The sequence below is a fragment of the Gopherus flavomarginatus genome, chromosome 6 (assembly GCF_025201925.1).
Source record: "Gopherus flavomarginatus isolate rGopFla2 chromosome 6, rGopFla2.mat.asm, whole genome shotgun sequence".
In the NCBI taxonomy this organism is placed as follows: Eukaryota; Metazoa; Chordata; order Testudines; family Testudinidae; genus Gopherus; species Gopherus flavomarginatus.
Window position 1 is genome coordinate 33,440,787 of NC_066622.1, and position 21,674 is coordinate 33,462,460.

General features: G+C 56.3%; 1 protein-coding gene across 2 annotated transcripts; it reads right to left on the minus strand.

Annotated features, from left to right (window-relative positions):
• Positions 1 to 380: 380 nt before the first annotated feature.
• On the minus strand, positions 381 to 21,638 carry MAP4K2 (mitogen-activated protein kinase kinase kinase kinase 2). 2 transcript variants are annotated; one of them, XM_050957219.1, is made up of 32 exons: positions 21,504 to 21,638; positions 16,966 to 17,023; positions 16,434 to 16,524; positions 16,133 to 16,197; positions 15,520 to 15,575; positions 15,049 to 15,096; positions 14,336 to 14,378; positions 13,843 to 13,915; positions 13,232 to 13,363; positions 12,929 to 12,991; positions 12,583 to 12,664; positions 12,074 to 12,181; positions 11,375 to 11,453; positions 10,868 to 10,926; positions 10,573 to 10,613; positions 10,154 to 10,192; positions 9,682 to 9,712; positions 9,437 to 9,596; positions 8,730 to 8,842; positions 8,379 to 8,420; positions 8,114 to 8,198; positions 7,649 to 7,728; positions 7,240 to 7,300; positions 5,116 to 5,239; positions 4,031 to 4,089; positions 3,794 to 3,897; positions 3,349 to 3,526; positions 2,979 to 3,047; positions 2,806 to 2,892; positions 2,511 to 2,581; positions 2,223 to 2,278; positions 1,029 to 1,205 (listed from the first exon to the last, which is right to left on the minus strand). In XM_050957219.1, exons 1-32 carry the CDS (start codon positions 21,597 to 21,599, stop codon positions 1,118 to 1,120), a joined length of 2,541 nt encoding a protein of 846 aa, XP_050813176.1. In that variant the 5' UTR covers positions 21,600 to 21,638; the 3' UTR covers positions 1,029 to 1,117. The 2 variants fall into 2 exon arrangements, with proteins under 2 accessions (XP_050813174.1, XP_050813176.1); XM_050957217.1 differs by lacking the exon at positions 2,223 to 2,278 and having other exon boundaries at positions 381 to 1,205.
• Positions 21,639 to 21,674: the final 36 nt, after the last annotated feature.

Genomic DNA, 21,674 nt, shown 5'->3' on the forward strand with positions numbered 1-21,674 from the left:
TTTCCAAGGTAGCAAAAGAACAAGGCATCCCAGCAGCCAGCCAATGCAACATACTGCCTGCCAGTATGAAGCACTCTGCTTCATTTCAAAGCAGTCATCCAGCCACCCATCTTTTCACACTCAAAATAGCAATCATGCCTGCCGTGCACCCAGCCCCTCCATAGCAGACACATTCAAACCTTTTACCCCAATCAGCCACCCACTCTACCAAGCGATTGGCCTGCTCAGTAACCAAGTCCCTCACCTAGCCACTGTACCTGCCCCATCAACCAAACCAATCCTAATAATCACCACACCCAACCAACAAGCACTCAAGCTCTCTCTGCCACCAAGCCACCAGCCAGCTGCTCAAACCAGCCAATCTGGATGCCCAGCTAGCCATCCCGGATGCCCAGCTAGCCATCCCACTCATCCCCCATCAGAACACATCAAGCCAAGCAATCGGTCCAACCATTACCAATATAGTCAAACAGGTATCCCAGCCACTGACTAAATTCAATAGGTTTGTCCCACCTCAAGCATTGCTTGTTGCTCACACCTTGAATGACGAGACACAGAATTGCTTTCCCACTCCTTTTGCAACTGAAGGCGTGTGCCAGATTTCTGGAGCTTAAATGCTACATAGGAAACACAATGCACCCACTGGAAAACTGATTGTCTTGTCTGAAGGAGGAGGACACTTTCACACCCTGTGTCTCCAGAAGACATCTTCTTAGGGTTAAGAACCAGGGGAGGGGGGCAGAAAGCATTCCGCAGGCACAGGTATCTGTCAAGACAGACTGCAGAGGTGTCTTTGGACTGGCTTTAGTCAATTATTGCAGACATGAGGTCTCAGGAGATGCTGGCCCTAAAAGAGGAGAGGGAATCTCTCCATACACTCCTGAAAAGCAGGGGTATCTCAGGAAGACTTTAGACAATAGGACAAGTGGACTGTAGAGTTTATAGAGTAGAACTCATCTGACATGGATTCCCGCAGCAGAAGACAGGCTCCACTCACAGTTCCCCGAGGCTCCCACTACCTGTGCGTCTCCACTGAGCTTCTCAGCTATCAGCTGTTTAGACATCACAGCAGGATTTCCCCGTCCACATGGGATATTGGAAAGGCAGTTCCACACACTCAGTAGCTGCTCTCGTGTCCCGTCAGGATGTAGAGGTTGCTGTGAGCCAAGGGATTCTCTGTGGGCGTGCTCTCCAGGATGATATCTCTGGGAGGAGGGGTAGAGGCAAGAGCAATGAGTGCTTGTGGAGAGACAAATGCTCAGAGCACGTTTTGAGCAGAAGAGGAGGACTGGTAACCCAGACCTGATTTGAGAGGTGCCACACCCAAGCACGAAATGCAACTCAGCAAAGCCAGCCCCAGCCATGATTGTACCCCACTGCCCAACCCAGACCCCATCGCAGTCCTACAGCCATGAATGCAACCCACCTACCACACAAAACCAAACCCACCATGCAGCTCCAGCCCTGACCACCATGCAAAACCAACCTCTCCAACCCAACCATGCAAAATCCACTCTTGGTTCAAGTGCTGGGCACATTTCTCTGACCTCACCATTTATAATATAAACATAGCAGCTTGTTATTATATAAACCCCAACCAAACCAAGCATATTCCAGTCCCTGCACATGCTTCTCCCCTGGCAAAACAATGAGAGAACCACCACCACTATGCCTAGTGCTCTGATACTGCAGTGGTAAGCACAGTATAAGATTCTATATAGAACAGAATAACTTCATCCCAGCCATGCAATGCCCACCTTAACCCAGCCATGCAAACCCAGCCCCCAATGTGGCACATCCACCACGCAACCTCTAGCTACTCCAGAATGCAGCCCAAACCCTGACACAGCACCATGCATCCTCAAAACAGGCCTACAAATCCACCCCGTCACGTAACATCCAGCCGGAACAGGGGCACAGGATGGACACAATAGAGAGTCAGGGTGGTGACCGGCTACTGAAATGACCCAGCCCATGCAAAAGGAAGGAAAAGAAGTTCACAGCTCCTGGTCTCCCAGTCCCCAGGTAATTTTCCCACTGTCCCCGCCTTGCAGCCCGGCAACAAGTTCCTACCACTGGCACAGCCAGACAGGGGTAGCCAGCCGGAGCAGGCAGCCACACCACTTGATCAGAGAGTGGAGGGAGCAGAACAAGAATTCTCTGTTGGTGGTGCAGTCCCTGCTGCAACCCGCCCTGACCACATCCTCACTTTGCGGCCTCACCTGTTGGCCCCTAGCACCCGGAACACCCTGGATTTATCTGTGATTTCTTGGGTCACCTGTCAAGGAGAAGGGTCAGATCAGCACACAGTTCTCCTGGCCCAGCTCCTTGCTGGGTCAGTGCATTTCTATGCTCCTCCCAAACCAGGGTGATGGGAGAGAAGGGGACAGATCCTATATCATTTGGTCTCCATCAGGAGGAATGCCAACTCCATACATCATCTTCAAGTTAATCCCCCTCTTTGGGGAAGATAGGGAGACATGTCCACCCAAGCCCCGACCTGCACTCACCTCATTGCCCTCCAGGCTGCGGCCCTGCATGCCATGTTTCCAGAAGGCCAGCACGCTGTCTTGAAGGCACACTGCGGTGGGAGGGACAGAAAGAAGGGGGTGAGCAGCGGGTGGTATGGACAACCCCAACCTTAGGGAAGCTGGCAGATGGAGGACACTGCTACCAAGGCAGGGAGAAGGGTGCTGGAACGGAAGGCTGGACAGCTCCTGAGGTCACCAGGCGAGGCAAGAGTGTGGGCCAGGAGATGAGCAGGCCAGTGGCAGTTCTCTCCTCAAGAGACCTCCCTCCACTCACCAATTGTCTCAATGGGGAAGTTGAAGGTCAGCTCTGGGGCCAGGGCTCTCTTGGGGGCCCCACGCAGGTTCACTGTCCTTACGTAGTCTGCAGGGGAGAAAGAGTGAGGCAGTCAGCACCAGCTGTGGCCAAGGCTGAGCCAATGAGAAGGCCCTGCTGGGGGAGAGACTTACGCTCAAAGCAAACGAGGACTGTGTCTCTGTCCATCTGAGTCATGTGGCAGGCCACACTGGAGGCCACATCTGCAATGACAGCCGGAGAGACACACTGAGACCCTAGCAGAGCTGGTGCCCTCTAGTGGAGAAAGGCCTCATTCCCCCCCTTGGAGCCCAATTCCTCCAAAGGGGAAAGGCCCTGAGTTCCATTCCCCACCCTGGGGCCAGATCGAAGTTGTCACCCCCCGGAGGGAAAAGGCTCTGAGTCCCATTTCCTGCCTTCCCTAAGCCAGCCATTCATCTCCCCGCCACCCTGGGACCCATGTGTGCTGATATCCCTTGGAGGGGAAAGGCCCCATGTCCCATTACCCACTTGGGCGTCTCTTACCTGCAGAGGGCTCGGTGCTGAGGCTGGAGCTGGTGCTGAGCGAGAGGACGTTAAACTCCAGCTCCTGGCCCGGCCGGTCTCGGTCCACAACACGCACGCACACCTGGGGGTACTCTTCCGTCTCCACCACAAGCAGCTCAAACAGGCTCAGAGGCATGGGCAGGGCCGCAGGAAAGTGCTGGAGTGAGGGAGGGGAGGCTGAGATCTCAGCAGCGATGGGTTCTCCCACGTGGCGAGCTTCCCTAGGGCAGTGCCGTCAGTGAAAGGGACCTGGCAAGTTTTCCCCACCAGAGCAGCATCCAATCTAGGGCAAGTGTTGCAAGCATCCCTCCAGAGCAGTGCCCTGCAGATTTTAGCTCCATGCAGGCCTACATCAGAGTCAATGAGACTCTTGGGTTCACCAGTGGCTCCAGCACCCCATTTTCCCCCCATACCCCGGACCTACCTTCAACAGCATGAACTTCTGCAAGGGCTCGTACCACTGCAACAGCACCAGGCTCGAGGGAAAGGCGGCGCACAAGAAGGTGTTGCCGGAATAGGGGTTCCGAACTGAAAGGCAACCAAGGCAGGTGAATGGGTTCCCCAGGGGGAGAGCAATCAGCTGAGGGGCTCCCCTGTCCCCAGGTAGACAGCGATCCGGCCCACAGGAGGCACCCCGGTGGCATGTCAGGAACACACTCACCCACTCGGCACTTGAGACAGCCCTTGGTATCCGCTATCTTGGAGGAGAGCGCAAACTTCCTGCAGGGCGGAGGAACAGAACAGAACGAAGGAATGAGCTGCCACCAGAGGAGAAATGGGGGCAGGATGAGGGGCTGAGTGGAGAGGAGATTCTACAGCCAGGCATGATGCAAATCCACCCATAGTTACCCTGAGGGGAGAACTGTCAGCCAGTTAACCGATAGAACTCTCCGCTACAAAATAGTGGAGAAACAAAGAACTGGAGGAGGATTGACGGAAGGATGGGGAAGTTTTCAGAGAGAAGATTGCGGCTGCTGGTAGGATTGCAAGATGTATCCATGCACCCATCATGGTAAGACTGACGGTTATTCTGGACTCTTAGGAACACATGAGCCACCAGACTAGATCAGACAGGGGCCCTCTAGCCCACTGTCCCGTCCCTGACAATGGCTTCAGAGGAAGCCCCACATCAGGCCAATTGGGATAAGCTGCCCTCACGAAGGTCTCATCCTAATCTCTAACAGGGATCTTCTTAAACCTTCAAGCAGAAGGATTTAGCTCCCTTCCAAATTCATTACCATGAGCTAGTCTAAATCTGGTTGTTCTCATTCTCCACTAAGCACCTGTCCCTCTGGGAAACTCACTACGCTTTTTGCCTCAGCGCCAGCCAGTGGCAGAGCGTACCACAGGCTAATTGTACACTGCACGAAGGTCAGGTTTCAGGGCTTGAGTACAAGCAGGAATGTCAGGAAGGAACTTCCCCCACTCAAGGTAGCATTGGAAAATGAGGCATCCAGCAGATGCTGCAAATGAAGACAGGAGACCAGCGTAGATGGACTCATTGGTCTGGTTCAGGATGGCAGGCATGAGATGGGGGATACTAGTCTGGATGGACCCAGGGTGGCAGTGGGGAAGAGGGGTCCATTGATCTAATCCAAGGGGATACTGGGCCCTAAGGGAACATGAGGGACTCTCAGCCTGAAGTGGCCAATTACAGGGCTATGAGGACACCCGGCCCCATCTGAGGATTGATCCTCGCTCCCTCCCAGCTCGGTGGAATTTCAGATGCAGAACCAGGCACAGCACCTGGGGATGATGCGCTCAGTCAGCCGGTTGGTGGCAATGGAGAGGGGGACCTGCCGCTTCTGCAGCTGCCTCCGCTGCTCAAAGAGGCCCAGGAGGTTGTGAGAGGAGATCTGGGAGGATTTCCCTGCAGAGAGAGAGCTGCATTGGATACTGGGATGGTGGATCCTAATGTGCTATCCTCAGGAAACCGCACCTAGATCTGCTGGTGACCCTCACCCCACCCAGAGCCCTGGCCAGCCCAGTCCTGCCGGTGCCCCTCATCCCCACTGCAACCTGAGCTCCACACCCAGCCCTGCTGGTGCACCTCAGCCACAGCTGCTGGCCATTCCAGCCTGGGCTCCACACCCAGCCCTGCCCCTCACCCCCAGCCACAGCCCTGGCCATATTGGCCTGGGTTCCACACCCAGCCCTACTGGTGCCCCTCAGTCCTGACCAGCAGTTCTCATAAACTCATAGACTTTAAGGTCAGAAGGGACCATTATGATCATCTAGTCTGACCTCCTGCACAACGCAGGCCACAGACTCTTACCCACCCACTCCTGTATCAAACCCCAAACCTATGTCTGAGCTACTGAAGTCCTCAAATCATGGTTTAAAGACTTCAAGGTGCAGAGAATCCTCCAGCACGTGACCAGTGCCCCATGCTGCAGAGGAAGGCAAAACCCCCCCAGTGCCTCTGCCAATCTGTCCTGGAGGAAAATTCTTTCCCGACCCCAAATATGGCGATCAGCTAAACCCTGAGCATGTGGGCAAGACTCACCAGCCAGACACCCAGGAAAGAATTCTCTGTAGTAACTCAGATCCCACCCTATCTAGTGTTCCATCACAGGCCATTGGGCATATTTACTGCTAATAGTCAAAGATCAATTAATTGCCAAAATTAGGCTATCCCATCATACCATCCCCTCCATAAACTTATCAAGCTTAGTCTTGAAGCCAGTTATGTCTTTTGCCTCCACTGCTCCCCTTGGAAGGCTATTCTAGAACTTCACTCCTCTGATGGTTAGAAATCTTCAAGTCTAAACTTCCTGATGGCCAGTTTATATCCATTTGTTCTCATGTCCACATTGGTACTGAGCTTAAATAATTCCTCTCCCTCCCTGGTATTTATCCCTCTGATATATTTATAGAGAGCAATCATATCTCCCCTCAGCCTTCTTTTGGTTAGGCTAAACAAGCCAAGCTCTTTTGAGTCTCCTTTCATAAGACAGGTTTTCCATTCCTCAGATCATCCTAGAAGCCCTTCTCTGTACGTGTTCCAGTTTGAATTCATCCTACTTAAACATGGGAGACCAGAACCGGACACAAGATTCCAGATGAGGTCTCACCAGTGCCTTGTATAACGGTACTAACACTCCTTATCTCTACTGGAAATACCTCGCCTGATGCATCCCAAGACTGCATTAGCTTTTTTTCGTAGCCATATCACACTGGCGGCTCATAGTCATCCTGTGATCAACTAATACTCTGAGGTCCTTCTCCTCCTGTTATTTCCAAGTGATGCATCCCCAGTTTATAACAAAATTCTTGTTATTAATCCCTAAATGCATGACCTTGCACTTTTCACTATTAAATTTCATCCCATTTCTGTTACTCCAGTTTACAAGATCATCCAGATCTTCCTGTAGGATATACCAGTCCCTCTCTGTATTGGCAATACCTCCCAGCTTCCTGTCATCCGCAAACTTTATTAGCACACTCCCACCTTTTGTGCCAAGGTCAGTAATAAAAAGATTAAATAAGAATGGTCCCAAAACCAGTCCCTGAGGAACTCCACTAGTAACCTCCTTCCAGCCTGACAGTTCACCTTTCAGTACAACCCGTTGTAGTCTCCCCTTTAACCAGTTCCTTATCCACCTTTCAATTTTCATGTTAATCCCCATCTTTTCCAATTTAGCTAATAATTCTCCATGTGGAACCATATTAAATGCCTTACTGAAATCCAGGTAAATTAGATCCACTGCCATCCCAGCCTGGATTGCCTCAGCCCCTTCCACCCCCCGGCTGATGCCCCTTGATAACTCGTATGACATTCTGTGCATCTCACAGTAGCTGTAGCCAAAGGAATCTACAGTTTCCAGACTGGGAGGAAGCCCAGATCCGGTGCTGCTCCTAGTCACTCACCTGCTAAGGAGAGCAGCATGTTGTTCATACAGTACAGCCAGGAGCACCTGTGGGGCAGGAGCTGAGGGGGACAGACAGACACCTCACCGGTTAGCTCTTCAGTCAACTTAATCAGGAAACTCCATGCAGCACTGCCATTATCTCTGCCCATATTGCCCATCATTTAGTTCGTTAACCACTCTTCACAGCAGGGGCTTGCTGGGAGAGACCAGGGCTGGAGTACCCAGGAGCTCCTCCCACAGCCAGCGCTCCTGCCTCACTCCCCGCATTGCCCCTTGCTGGGAGAGATCAGGGCTGGCGTAGTCTGGAGCTCCCCCCACAGCCAGTGCTCCTGTCCCACTCCCTACAGTGTCCCCTCTCTGGGAAAGGTCAGGAGCTCCCAGAGCATTAAGCTGTACCTCTATCTCACCTTCTCCATGGTGTCCTCATGGAGTTCATGCAGGTTGAGTGTGTATATCCCCTCCTCGGCCCCTACCAGCAGGTACTGATCTGAAACAAGGCCAGCCAGAGTTAGGTTTGGCAGAGCCGGATTCCCAGCACCCACTTAGAAGCCAGCAGTGTGCCTGCTCCCGTCCTACCCACATGCCCCTCTTCAGCCCAACAGCTGGGAGCTCAGAGGTGGTACCCAGGGGCTGGAGGGGGGGAAATCAAGTCCCCAGATCGGCTCAGCTATGACAAAGGCTGGAGGGTGCAGCAAGGGTGGTGGGAAACAGGAGGGCATAGGGTGAAACTGAACCAGTGCATTGGTGAATTGAATGTGGGAGGAGAATCAGTGTTCTCCCCACAGCCCCGAATGGAGCGGCCGGGGGGAGATGGGTTAATACAGACATTGTGGGGGGCAGAGAGCTGTGTCGGAGGCAGCCGGGGGGCCTACCTCGTGTCTCCGAGTGGATCCACGTCACAGCTGAGTTGATCTTTAGAGGGCAGCCATTAAAGACTTTGGAAAAGCAAGCACCCATCTATGAAGGAGAGACCAGAGGAGAGGCTGGGCCTGAGTAGCCGGGAGCTCCCCACATTGCCAGCACTCCCGCCCTGCTCCCTACAGCACCCCCTGCTGGGAGAGACCAGGCCTGGAGTAGCCAAGAGCAACCCCAACAGGCAGCGCTCCCTGCACGGAGATGCTGAGGAATGGCACTTACATGGACCTTGGGGGTGGGGGGCAGCCCATGGCAGCTGGATCTCTGAAAGAGAGAGAAAGTCAGTCAACACCACACACCACCAAAAGAAGTATGCCGAGCTGTCCACCCCATCTGAGAGGCAACAAGAGCACTGGGGCACCAGCCAACACCCAGACATCAAGCTGGAACCCAGGATTCCTAACTCCCATTCCCCTGCTCTAACCACTGCATCCCACTCCTCTCCCAGAGCAAAAGAGAGAACCCAGGAGTCCTGCTGCATTGTTGCCTATGCACCATGACCGCCAGGCCTCCCCATAATCTCTTACCCGCCTTTTTCTACCCAGCCCTGCTCCCCCAGTGGTTCACACCTACCTCTGTCTCCTCCCTCCTCTTCATGGTGGCCCATTCGCTGGAAAGCAGGGAGGCTCCAGGCTCTGGGGAGCCGGTGTGCAGGGGGGGTTGGACGTCACCTGACTCTGGGCTGCCTGGAGGTGGGGGACACACACAGCACCCGCCAATCAGAGACAGCTGTGCCCTGGCTGCCCCACCCTCCCACCCATGTCCCACATCCATTCACAGTTCTCAGCCCCACTGGAGATCCCTACTCCTTGCCTGGATTAGACTGTGGTGCTTAAACGGCCTTGATATCCCCTGCAACCGTCATGGCAGGGGATCCTCTGGGCACCTCCACGGAGTATCACACACACACTGGCCCCAGTCCCGCATCACTCTGCCCGCCGATCTAAGGTCATGGTGTGAGGGAAGCAGAATCCCCAATAGCCTGTTCAGCCCCTGGCCTCTCTGCCAGTAAGGAGATCAGTGTGATGGGAGGCCCCATCCTGCTAGGAACGAATGGGCTGAGATCCAGCCAACTCATCTCACTTTCATTCACTACAGACCTGGGGCCTGAACGCAGCTGATGCCCCCTAGAGAGGAAAGGCCCTGTGTCCCACTCCCAACCTCAGAGCCAGCCAGTCCCCCACACTGGAGCTGGCATCCCCTAGAGGGAAAGGCCCCGTATCCCATTCCCTGCCCCTCTAAGCCAGCCAGTCCCCTAATCTTGTGTCAAACCCCGGTACCTGCTGGGGCCTGTCTCCTCATGGTCTCTGAGCCACCCCCAGGCTCCGTGCCCCCCAGCTCCCAATTCATCAGGTCCCATAGTGACCCTCTCTTGATTGTTCCCGTCTCGTTCTCAGGGATGCAGTGGGGGTCCACAGGCTGATCCTCTGGGGTGGGGACCTGGGCAGAGAGACAGTCACAGAATGGGAGGGGACTTATGCCAGGGCAGGCAGCTGCCTGGGGAGGTGTGTGTAGAAGAACTTACCCATCCAGACGCTGGGCGAATGGTCAAACTCCTGTAAGGGAAAGACAGAAAGGGTCAGGGGTGGGGCTCAGAGAGGGCAGCTCCTTATGTGAGCTAAAATGGGGGCTCAGGGATGCCCTGGGGAGTCTCCAAAGTGACATCAGGGGTCTCCAACATTCATCCCTGCCATGTTCCAGACCCGGAATTGAGGAGGGGGAAATACAAAGCAGCTGCAGAGAACAGGGTCAGCAGAGTTCACACCATTGTCCCTGTCCCCAAAAACAGCCTGCGTGTCAACCCCCGCTACACATGCACCAGGTGCGTCTCCGTGAGGGGGAGTGGCAAGGATGCTTGTGAAACTCATTGTATGGGGGCAGGGGCTCTGCATTACTGCCCCACTCCCAATTACCCTATCTCTACAGATTGGTGGAAGGTGAAGGCCTCCCCCCCCGGCCCGTGCCTACCCCAACTCCACCCTGAGTCTCAGCTTTACCTTTCCTCCAACGCCTCCTCCACAGACTGCAGAAGACTCCTAAAGACAAGGAGAGGGGGTAGGGATACGGGTCACACATTACCTGCCCCTCAACCCATTAGACCCCACTCCCCTCCCAGGGGTGGGATAGAACCTAGGAGTCCAGGCTCCTAACCTCCCTTGCTGTAACCCACTAGAGCCCAGTGCTCAACACTGGAAGCCCAGGATCACAGCCACCCCCATCCTTAGAGCTGACTAAAGTGCCTATTTACCTGCACTTGGAGCCATCAACCCCCCTGATCCCAGATTATCCAGTAGGAGGCACTGCTCAGTTCCCCATACCCCCCACCCCATGATGTGACACTTCCAGGCAGGACAGGGGAGGCTGAACTTTGAACTCAAGACTCCCTTGGTTCCCCCCCTACCCGAAAGACACTTACTCTTCAGCTCCTAGCAACGTCCAATCATCCTCCTCTTCCCTCTGGGGAAGGACAAGACTTGTTACCCATATGGAGTTACCTGCTCCCCACAATGTCCCCTCCTGGGCAAGTCTGGGGCTGGAGTAGCTGGGAGCTCCCCCCACAGCCAGCTCCTGCCCTGCTCCCCACAGTGCCCCCTGCTGGGAGAGACCAGGGCTGCAGTAGCCGGGAGCTCCCTCCACAGCCAGAGCTCCTGCCCTGCTCCCTACAGCATCCCTGCTGGGAGAGGCAAAGAATTCATGGTGTTTCCACTCACCAGACCACAATATGGTTCTGTTTCTTTTCTCAGTGGGGGCCCAAATTTAACTTGATTGACTGAAAATCAAATTATACAAATTGGTTCACTTGCTGATTGAGACACACTCCATTCCCCCTCCTCCCCCCTCCCGGCTCCAGAGCAGCTAGAACTAGCAGGAGGCATCAGCTGTAATTCAGGGGTGAGGCAAACAGCCCTCCTGCTAACCACTCCTGCTTTTTGAAGATCCTGTGAACCCAGGCATCCAGGCCAAATCCCAGCTCTGGGAGGTTCCATTCTTTTTGCCCGTCATTCCAGTTGGATTCAGGATTCATCTTCTCTTCCCTAAGCTGCTGTGTAGCCTTGCTGTGTGACTGTTCAACTGCCCCTGCACTCCACCCCAGAGGCAGCTGCATCTCAGCACCATGTGATGGATCCCTGAATAAACAGCATGCAGGGGGGAGTGGTGTCTGTGCTAGGGTGCCTGGATCTGGGTACACCAGTCCAGGGGCAGCAGGGGTGACTTACACTGGATTTCAGAGAGAGTCCGTTCTGCCTGGCCATGTGCCCCACAGGAGTGGATTTTGTCTGGGAAGATGTCGTAAACCTTATAGGAAACCGGGGGGGGGGGGGGGGGGGAGAAGAGAAGGAGATTTCGGAGGCACACATACAGACAGGATGGGGGAGGGGACAGGGAGATGAGGAACAGTTACTTATAGTCCATTTCAAGTCCCACTTCACCATGGCCCCTCTTGCCAGCCATTCACAGAACTGGGTTCAGCTGGTTTCGTGGTGTGGGGCTGGATTGTAACAGTGTAACAGTGGAGGGGGCTGGTCAGGGTAAGAGTCAGCTCGGCAGCCCCCAGAAACCGAACACACACAGTCCTATGCATCCCCAGAGCAGGGCAGCATCACTGGGAGCTGCATGGTGCACAGGACTGCCCAGTTGCTGGTCAAATTCCACCCCAGGACAGGGCCATTTCTATCAACACAAACAGCGCCCCCCCATCATCTTGGGGCAACGGGCTTCAGCTTCAGGGTGGGGAGTTGGGCACTGGGACAGGGTAGTCATCTGAGCCAGGCTGCCCCCGCCACTGGCCGTTTGTCATGGTAACCGGGCCTAGCGACTGAGCTGAGCCGACTATAGGGTAGTGGGTCAGTGCCCAGGGAGTCTGCAGGGGGCAGGGGCATAATGGGTGGGCCTGGAGTCTCCCCCAGGGCAGGTACCTCAAAGTCTCCATCGTCCAGGGACGGGGCAGCCAGGTCAGGGCTGTTGACCTTGTCGAGTAGCTCGATGGCCAGGGTGCGGGCAAGGGGCTGGCTGGTGAACAGGTGCTGGGGGAACAGGGGTCATGGTGCTGAAACTGGGAGACAAATGGTCCCCCCAGACAGCCCCCCACTGTCCAATGCAGCATGCCCCATTTCCCCACCCCCAAACCCTCCCCAGACCACACACTGCCCCCATCTCTCCCATGCCCCGATTTCTCCCTCCGACACTTCACAGCCCCACTGCCCCCATCTCCTCCACTCTCAAGCCTACACCCTGCACTGCCCTCACCTGCCCCCCCCCACCACGTCCCAACCCTGCCACACTGAACACATATTTCCCTGACACACACTCTGCCCCCTACTCCAGTACAGTCCCCCCAGCTTCTCCCACACCACCCCCAGTGGCTCGCACACTCCTCACTCCAGTTACCTCCCTGCTCAGCCACCACCCCCTTCAGCCAGTTCACCTGTAAGAGCTTTTCCGCTGTGGGTCGCTTTTTGGGGTTCTTGGTCAGGGCCAGTTTGAGGAAGTGGTGGAATTCTGGGGACCTGGGGGCAGGGAAGATAGGGATAATCATTAAATTCCCCTAGGTCCCTCAGGAGACCCCCCCCAGCCCTGCCAAGCCCCCCAAATTCTCCATCACTTTTAAAATAGAATCCTCACCCTCTAACCCCAGCATTCCTGTTCCACTCCCGATAGCACCCCCTGCTGGGAGAGGCTGGGGCTGGAGTAGCTGGGAGCTCCCCAATAGCCAGCTCCTGCCCTGTTCCCTGCAGCGGCTGCTGCTGGGAGAGGCCGGCAGCAACACTCACCAATGAGCTTTGTCTTTCAGTTTAGGGGGTTGGAAGCTGCTCTTGGACATGAGCATCAGGGCCCTGCAGAGAGAGAGAGAGACAGAGAGAGAGAGAGATCAGAGGGCAGGGGAACCAGACAGACAACCAGCATGTGGATGGTTGGGAGGGAGACAGACAGAGCCAGGAGGGGGGTTCGATCCCAGATCTTCCCTCACATGCAACTCTGCCTCCAGCAGCTCGACCCAATTCTCCTCCCGCTCATTGCACTCACGTCACCACCTCCCCCATGCCAAGGGGGCGCTCTGCTCTTTGGCCTCTTACCTCATGGGGTGAAGATCGAAGAGCGGGGGCTGCAGCTCAGCCAGCTCGATGGCCGTGATGCCGATGGCCCAGATGTCACAAAGCTGGTTGTAGCCGCCCTTCTTCTCCACTGCGGCCACCTCAGGGGCCATCCTAGATGGGAGAGGGGTCGCAGACCAATCAGACAACACTGGGCCATACGAATGGGACTCTGGCATCCAGCTTCCCAGCCCTCAAGGGGACCCAGGTATCCAGCTATATCCATGACCCCCCCCAACACACACACACACCTGCCAAGCCACCCCTGGGACCCACACATCAGGCTCAGTTCACCAGCCTCCTCATCACAAGCCATTCCCAGCCTCCCAGCCCAATTCCCCAGCTGCTGGGCTCCCCAAAGCACCCCCATGGCCCTCAGGCTCCACACCCTGCTCCATCCCTCACTCCAAACATCAAGATGCTGCCTCCCTCTGCCCCACCAAACCCCCTCCCGCCAGACACCACCCAGGCTCCAAGACAGCCCCAGATGGGGTGTCCAAATGGTGAGATAGGCTGGGGTGGCCAGTTCATTCCACTACCCCAACCATGTTCCCCTGGTGCATAGTGTGGAGGAGGGTGGGGGTGTGAGGTACCAGTAGGGGGTCCCAATGAAGGACTTCCGCTTCGCCACTGATGCTGTCAGTTCAGCTGAGACTCCGAAATCCGCTGCAAGATGGGTGGAAGGGAGAAGCGGGGAATGACAGGAACCCTTGTTAGGGGGCACTATGGGGAAGGGACCCCATATGCATATTGTGGGTCTGTACAGCACCTGTCATGATGGGTCATTAGTCACCACCATGGATGGAAGACAGGTGGGCACACATAGCTCCACTGGGGCCCTCAGTTCTGACCCACAGTTTCCTACTATCCCAGCCCTGGGCTCTCCCCACCCCTCATTGGAGCCCCTCAATCCTAACCCACAGTCACTCGCTATCCTAGCCCTGGACTTCCTCCCTGACCCCCAACTCTGCCAGTGCCCCTCTGTCCTGACACACACACCCCTCTGGTGTCCCAGCCCTGGGCTCCCCCCAACCCACACAGGGATCCAGGTTTTCTATGGGGAAGGAGGAAGAGCAAGTAACTCACCTAGTTTCACATCTCCAAAGAGGGTGAGTAGGATATTGGCTCCCTGCACCAAAAAGGGGAAAGTCAGTGAAGGAAGAACCACTGCTCCACTGGAGTGACCTCCCCTGCTAAAGCAGCCTGCTCTGGAGATGAACCCAAGGGACTGGTGAAGGGGGGAGGGGAACATCACTCTCTGATCCTTCCCTTCCCCAAGCCCAATGGGATTCTCCCACTACCTTTGTTAACCCTGGGAACAACATGCGGAAGGATGTTACCACAGTGAAGGGCCAAGTGTGGGTGGCGAATAGAGTCAGCTGCCTGGGTCCTATTGGTGTTAACTTGGGAAAAGGGGATTAATAAGCAAAGGTGATCCCCAACATAGGTTCATGGGTCTGATCTGGGGGGCATAAGGGAAAATCTGGGGCTGGATGGGCTCATGGGTCTGATCCAGGAGGGTAAGGCGGGATCTGGGGCTAGATGGGCCCATGGGTCAGATCCGGGAGGATCTGAGGCTGGATGGGCCCATGAGTCTGATCTCGGGGGGCAAGAGGGGGATCTGGGGCTGGATGGACCCCTGAGTCTGATCTGGGGAGGTAAGAGGGGGATCTGGGACTGGATGGGCCCATGGGTCTGATCTCGAGGGGTAAGAGGGGGATCTGGGGCTGGATGGCCCAGGGGTCTGATCTGGCAGAATAGTGGGGGATCTGGTGCTGGATGGGTCGAGGGGGTCTCACCTTTATGTCCCGGTGCATCTTGCCTTTGGCATGTAGGTGGCTCAGGCCCTGGAGGGGGAAGAATGACCTTCTGAGTGCCCTCCTGTCCACGCATGTTGCCACACACCCCCCAGCCTGACCTCTCAGACCCTGAAGAGGATGCTGGTCCACTCAGGGAGGGGGCATCAGCCACCTGTGCTCCCCCTACCCCTCCATGGTGACGAGACAGCTCTTCCTGCCGCCAGGGACAGAGGAAGCTGCAGGGCAATCAACGGGAAACAAGGACTTCCTGCCTGGCCCAGGCCCCATCAGACACAGCCCCAGGCAGAGAACCCAGGTGTCCAGGCTCCCAGCCCACCTCCCCATCATCCTCACTCCCATCCCAGAGCTGGGGACAGGCACACATCCCCAATCTTATGTGCCCCCAAATGAGGAGTGCCCAACAGAGGCTTCGAAGCCTCCAATCTGACCCCTGGCACCCTGTTTACTCACCTGCAGCGTTTCTCTGCACACATAGGCAATCTGCTTCTCAGAGAGGGGGCCTGTGGCTGGAAGAGATGTACAGACATAGACAGATACACACCTGGGGGGGTCACTATTCTCCTGCCACAATCCAACCACTCCCCAAATACACCCCCCATAATCTCTTCCAATGCCCAGCTACAAACACCCCAATTAATCACTCCCACAGCCCCCGAATATCCCCCCCACAATCCTTCTCCATGTTGTAACACTGCCCCCCACTTCCTCCCATCCACTCCCCTGCCTGCCCCCCACTTCCTCCTATCCACCCCAACCCCCATATGACCGGGAACCAGAGGCATTTTGCAAACAGGAAGGGACACTGACCAGAAAGTGAAACAGATGCCTCTTTTTACAACATCCTGATGAGAGAACATTCTGTCCCCCAATGTCAGAGCACATGGGAACCAGGATTCCAGCTCCAGGAGCAAAGTGGGACCTTCAGGGTTAGAACAGTGGGGCTAGGAGTCAGGAGTCCTGGTTTCTGTCCCTGGAAGAGGATTGGGAAAAAGAACCCAGGAATCCTGACTCTCAGCCGCCACCCTCCCTCCCTGCTTCTAGTTACACCAGGGCAGGGACTCACTGTGGTAGATTTCCTGCAGGGATCCTCCTCCACAGAACTCCATGCAGATCCAGAGACGGTCATTCCTGAGGGAGCAAAGGAGGAGATGTCAGCAGAGCGCTGAGATGCAGCCGTCTCTGGGGTGGAGCTGTTGATACCAAGTTTTGCACAGGAAGTGAAGGAAACTCATGTAAAATCTGGAGTGGGGGGAGGATGTTGAATGGAGTTATCTGAGGTGATCTGTTCCTAAAGCTGCACTGACTGTGAAGGGAGAGCGCCCCCACCCAGCTCCCTGCAGCACAGCACCCCTGGTGTGTCTCACCTGAGGTAGCTGCCGAAATACGCCACCACGTTGGGGTGCCCGCAGTCCCTCAGCGTTGTGATCTCCTGCTGGATGGAGCTGATGTCATCCCCTGGGAATGAGAGGAGTTGGGGGAACGTCAGGGAGGGGGCCGGGGCATTATCCCAATGGAGCTGTGTCAGGGACATAGCCAGCTCCACAAGACCTAACCCCTGCAAACTGGCCGCAGTACTCCCCATTCACCCACAGAACCCCTGCCACAGGGGGCCCAGGCAGCATCAGGGGCTAAAGAGGCTAAGGGAGGGGTCACAGATTGTTCCTTATGGACCAAAGGTAAGCACTGCAATGGGGGTGGGGGGAACACTGGGGGACCGATACTGGGGGCAATTTGGGGGTGCACCAGGGTGAGTCTCAGGGCCAATTTGGGGGCAAACTGGAGCAATTTAGGGGTCATTTAGAGACACACTAGACCAGTGATTCTAGGTGAGTCCTGGCGGTGATGTGGGGACCACTGGAGCAGTGATTCTGGGGGTGTGGGGGGTTGGATTTTTACCTGGGTCCAGTTTGATGATCTTTATGGCAGCCAGCTCTGCTGTCTGGGTGTCCCGGGCCTAGGAACAGGGAAGGGGCCATCACTTGCAGGGGTCTCAGCAATAGCTGTCTATGCGCCTATTGGGGGGTGGGGGAAGGGGCTCCGGATCCAGCTCATCTCAGATCAGTGCCCCCCACCCTCCTCTGGGCTGCAGCGGGAGGGTTGTCTCCCAGATGTAGCCATTACACACACACCCACCCTAGGCTGGTATCCCACCATTACCAGCCCAGACCCTCCTCCCCCAACACACCCTGCTGTGCCTGGAAGGCTCAGTTCTCAGGGCCCAGTGCTGCCCCCAGCCTCCTAGCGTAGAAAGATTCCCCACTCCCCAAATGGTCCTGGGTCAAGATACACCCCGCAAGGAGCTCCCCCAAACCCCATTACTGAGCCTGAGGCTCAGGAGCCTGGGATCCACTTTGCACCCCGCCTTGAACCCCAGAATTTTGGATCCCCCACCAGCCCAGGCCCCACCTCTCCTCCAACCAACCTGAGGGCCTGTCTCTCCCAGCTCAGTACCCCACCTTCCCCCTGAGGAGAGGGTACTTCTCCTCACCCACCTCACCCTCTGATCTGGAGACTCTGTTGTCCTCCCTCTCCCCCCCCCACATTCTCCCCCTGCTCCCAATCTCAGGGTCTCTCCCCTGTTCACACTCGTGGTTTCTAACACCAAAACAGCCTGGCTTCGGGTTTCCGGTGCTGATTCCCCCCGCTGCCCCACCCAGCACTTCCTGCCTCCAACTCTACCCCATCCGGGGGCCTAGCTGCAGATGGTGGGCGGGTGGGGAGAGACAGATACCTCCCCATCCCAGCTGAGCTCTCCAACACCCAGGCCTGCGGCAGGTAGGGCATGTTGCAAAGCGCCCTTGTGCTGATGCCCAGACAGACAGACAGGATGTGAACTCCCTGTACCAGCAGCCCAGGGCTGGGGTGGGGGCAGGGGGCTCTGATGCCCCCTCCCCAGGACACAGGCATGACAGGGCCAGGTGCCCACCCAGCCCACAGACACAAGTTAAGCCACGCCACTGCACAGATGCCATCTGACGTTAAGCAATTTCCTTTTCACCCTCCCCATGTCTCCGGCTTGTTCTATAGCTCTGAGCCCTGCACTTGCCTGAGGCGTGTGGGGGAGGGAGAGAAGAATTAATGATTTCAGCTTTATAAAGAGCATTGAAAAGGGAAACGCTCTAACCACTAGACCCTACCCTGCTTCCAGAGCTGGGATAGAACCCAGGAGTTCTGACATCCACCCCCTGTCCCACCCCCACTGCTAAACCACTAGACCCCACAGGCAGCCAGGGAGAGAAGCCAGGTGTCCTGACTTCCAGTAACACCCCTCGCCTCCTAATCTCAGGGACCTGTAGGGTATAATACACCCCTAAGATCTACCTGTCTATGCCCTGCACAGCCCCCCTGACCGAGATCAGGCCAGGCACTGCACAGACAGTGAGCACCAGTTCCTGCCACAAAGAGCTCACAATTTAATTAGACACAGGATGGGAAGGGAAACAGAGGCACCAAGAGAGGAATTGACATGCCTAAGTTAAGTTACAAAGTCAGGAATAAAACCCAGGAGTCCTAGCCCCCACCCCTTCTAATCCAGTGACTCTCAACCTTTCCAGCCTGCTGTACCCCTTTCAGGAGTCTGATTACTCTAGTGTACCCCAAGTTTCACTTCACCAAAAAACTACTTGCTTATAAAATAAGACCTAAAAATACAGAAGTGTCACAGCACAGTTACTGAGAAACTGCTGACTTTCACATTTTTACCATATAATTATAAAATAAATCCAATGGAATATAAATATTGTACTTACATTTCAGTGGATAGTATATAGAGCAGTATAAACAATTCATTGTCTGTATGAATTGTTTAGTTTGTATTGACTTCGCTAGTGCTTTTTATGTAGCCTGTTGTAAAACTAGGCAGATATCTAGATGAGTTGATGTACCCCCTGGAAGACCTCAGCGTACCCTTAGGGGTACACGTACCCTGGGTTGAGAACTATTGGTCTAAACTGCTGGACCCTGCTCCCCTACCAGAGCTGGGGATAGAACCCAGGAGTCCTAGCTCCCAGCCATATGCACCACAATGCAATGAACTCACCAGCGTTTGGCCTCTATGGGTCCAGCCTGGGCATCTCTCTCTCAAAGCTCTGCTCCCGCCTGGCTCACCAACCTGTGCTGGGGCAGCCATCGCAGGGGGGAGTCTGCTCCTTCCAGCCCCACACTGCTCCCTGGGGCCACCCTCCCAGCCCCTCCATCGCAGGTGGGAGTCTGCACCCAGACTGTGTAGGAGGCTGAGCAAGATGTTGGGACCTTGTGGTTCTCAAAACTAGAGAGCACAAGGGGGCGCAGGCTTCACAGCGACTAGGCCCAGCTCCTTGCCTCCCTCTAGCCCCACACTGCTCCCTGGGGCCACCCTCCCAGCCCCTCCATCGCAGGGACTCCCTGCAGCTTCCCCTCCCTCACGCCAGGGGTTCTGTGCCCACATGCCAGGTACCCAGTGCCCCCTGCATGTCAGGGGCTCTGTACCTCCCCTTCCCCCCAGTACCAGGTTCCACATTCTCCCCCTCTCCCATTCCAGGGACTCTGTGTCCCCATTTCCTCCATCAAAGAAAAACAATTTCCAAGTCTGAGCATGAAACGGCTGCCTCTTGGCCCTGCTCATTCACTCCTGACACTGGCAGATCTCAGTCCTGGAGCTAACCTCATGGACCGAGCTCTGGGGGGAGGAGGGGTGTTATGAGTGGCCCAGCAGGCAAGGGGCACAGAGCCTGTCTACCCCACACAACCCCGGCTGCATGACACCTTTGAGTTGGCACAATGGTGGCATAGAAACAGCTGGCAGCACGGGGGTTCTGGCCGCCCTAGTACCTGGGAAGGGCGAGCATTAGATCACCCCCAAATGGCCTGAAATTGGTTCAGATCTGGCCAGCCACAGCCATGGTACCTTGGGTGCTGGGGGCAAAGGAAGCCTCGGGAATGAACCCTAGCTGATGCAAATGCCAGCTCATCCTTCACAATGCTCAGTGTTGCGGAGCTATTCCCCAAGTGTAGGTAGGGCTAAGCCTGCACCACCGGCAGGAATAGAACCACTCCCCTCCCAGAGTCTGGGGTAGAACCCAAGAGTCCTGGCTCCCAGCCCCTCTGCTCAACCCAGGACAGGTCACCCCATGCACTGGACCCCTCTCGAGGGGGCCCTCCCTGTCTTCGCAGCTCCCCTTCCATCCCTTCACACCTTCCTGGTCTGGCAATGAAGTGCCAGTTGAAGAGGTTTGAGTTTCTGACAGTGCCCCAGGGACCCCTCAAGGGGCTCCCCCACACGTTTCTGCCCGTGCACAATGCCTTGCCACCCGCACCCCATGCCTGTAACCTTCCTCCACATACACCATGCACCCCTCAGACCTGAACATCAGCCCCTTCCTCAGAATACCCTGTGCACTTCCCCCATCCACACCCAGGGCAATCCCCCACCACTTGCCCCAAAGACAGACCTCACCCAGGGCACCCCACAGGAACCCCACTGCAGGCATCTGGGTCATGCCCCCCATGCATCGAGCTAGTCTTGCCAGCCAGTGCTATCCTGCTCTACTGCCCAGGACAAAAATCCTGCCAGGCGCCCCCAGATTTCCCTGTGTACCCACCCCTGCCCTTAGCACAACCCCACACAACCCTGCCCCCCATGCACCCCCAGCTTCCCTGCTCCCATATATCCCCTAGCTCCCCCTGAATCTCCCAGGGATCCTCTGACCCCAATTCCCTAGGAGCCCCCCAAATACTCCAAGATCCTTCAGCCACCCTAGTCTCCCCTGATTCCTAGGCTGGCCAGGCCCACCCCTGAGCACCTCCGCCTAGGCCCTCCTTTCCCCCATTCATACACCTCACTGTATCCCAGCTCCTAAACCCCCAGACTACTCCTCATCCCCAGGCCACAAGATTCACCCCCCTGCCCTGCAGCACCCACCCTCCAGTGTCCCCAAGACCCATTGACTAACATACCTCCCAAAGGCCAGGAAATCACCTAGCTCCCTGCAACCCCCAGCCCAGCTTCACGGGCCCCAGTGTTCCCTCTTATCTTCCTGGGCCACCATGCACCCCACCTCATCTTTCCAGCCCCGCATACCTGCTCTTTTGCTCCACGAGACCACTGCTCCAGCTCCCCATGGCCCAGGACCCCCTCTCTGCTCTGCCATGCCCCCACCCCAGTTCCCCTCAGCCCTTGGCTCCCTGCCATGCCCCTCAATTCTCCCTCGGCTTCCCATCATGCCCCCCACACTCACCCCAGCTCCCCAAAACCCTCTATGCTCTCTGCCATGCCCCTACCCCTACCCCAGCTCCCATGCCCTAGGGTCCCCTCTATACACGGCACGCGACTCCGTCCCAAGCCCCTCCCCTCCGGCCCGTACACCCCCCCGCGCTTCCCCCCCATCCGGCCTGTGAGCCCCGCGCCCCCCGCGAACCAACCCCCTCCCCCGGCCCGGGCGCCCGACACCCCTCACCTTGTAGACATCGCCGTAGGTGCCCGCCCCGATGCGCTGGATCAGCTCGTAGCGGAGCCGGGGGTCCAGCAAGGAGACGTCCCGCAAGAGGCTCATGGTCCCCGGGGAGCAGCAGGGAACGGCGCGGCGCGGCCCGGCCGGCCAGGGAACCAGCGGGGAGGGAAGCGGAGC

What these genes read in the sequence shown, in the direction of transcription:
- MAP4K2 (XM_050957217.1), bottom strand. Translation starts at nt 21,599, where the DNA reads ATGAGCCTCTTGCGGGACGTCTCCTTGCTGGACCCCCGGCTCCGCTAC. An exon ending in TGGACGATGGAGACTTTGAG is followed by an intron (nt 11,454 to 12,073) that starts GTACCTGCCCTG and finishes GTTTCCTATAAG; the next exon opens with GTTTACGACATCTTCCCAGA. An exon ending in TTCGCCCAGCGTCTGGATGG is followed by an intron (nt 9,597 to 9,681) that starts GTAAGTTCTTCT and finishes CTCTCTGCCCAG; the next exon opens with GTCCCCACCCCAGAGGATCA.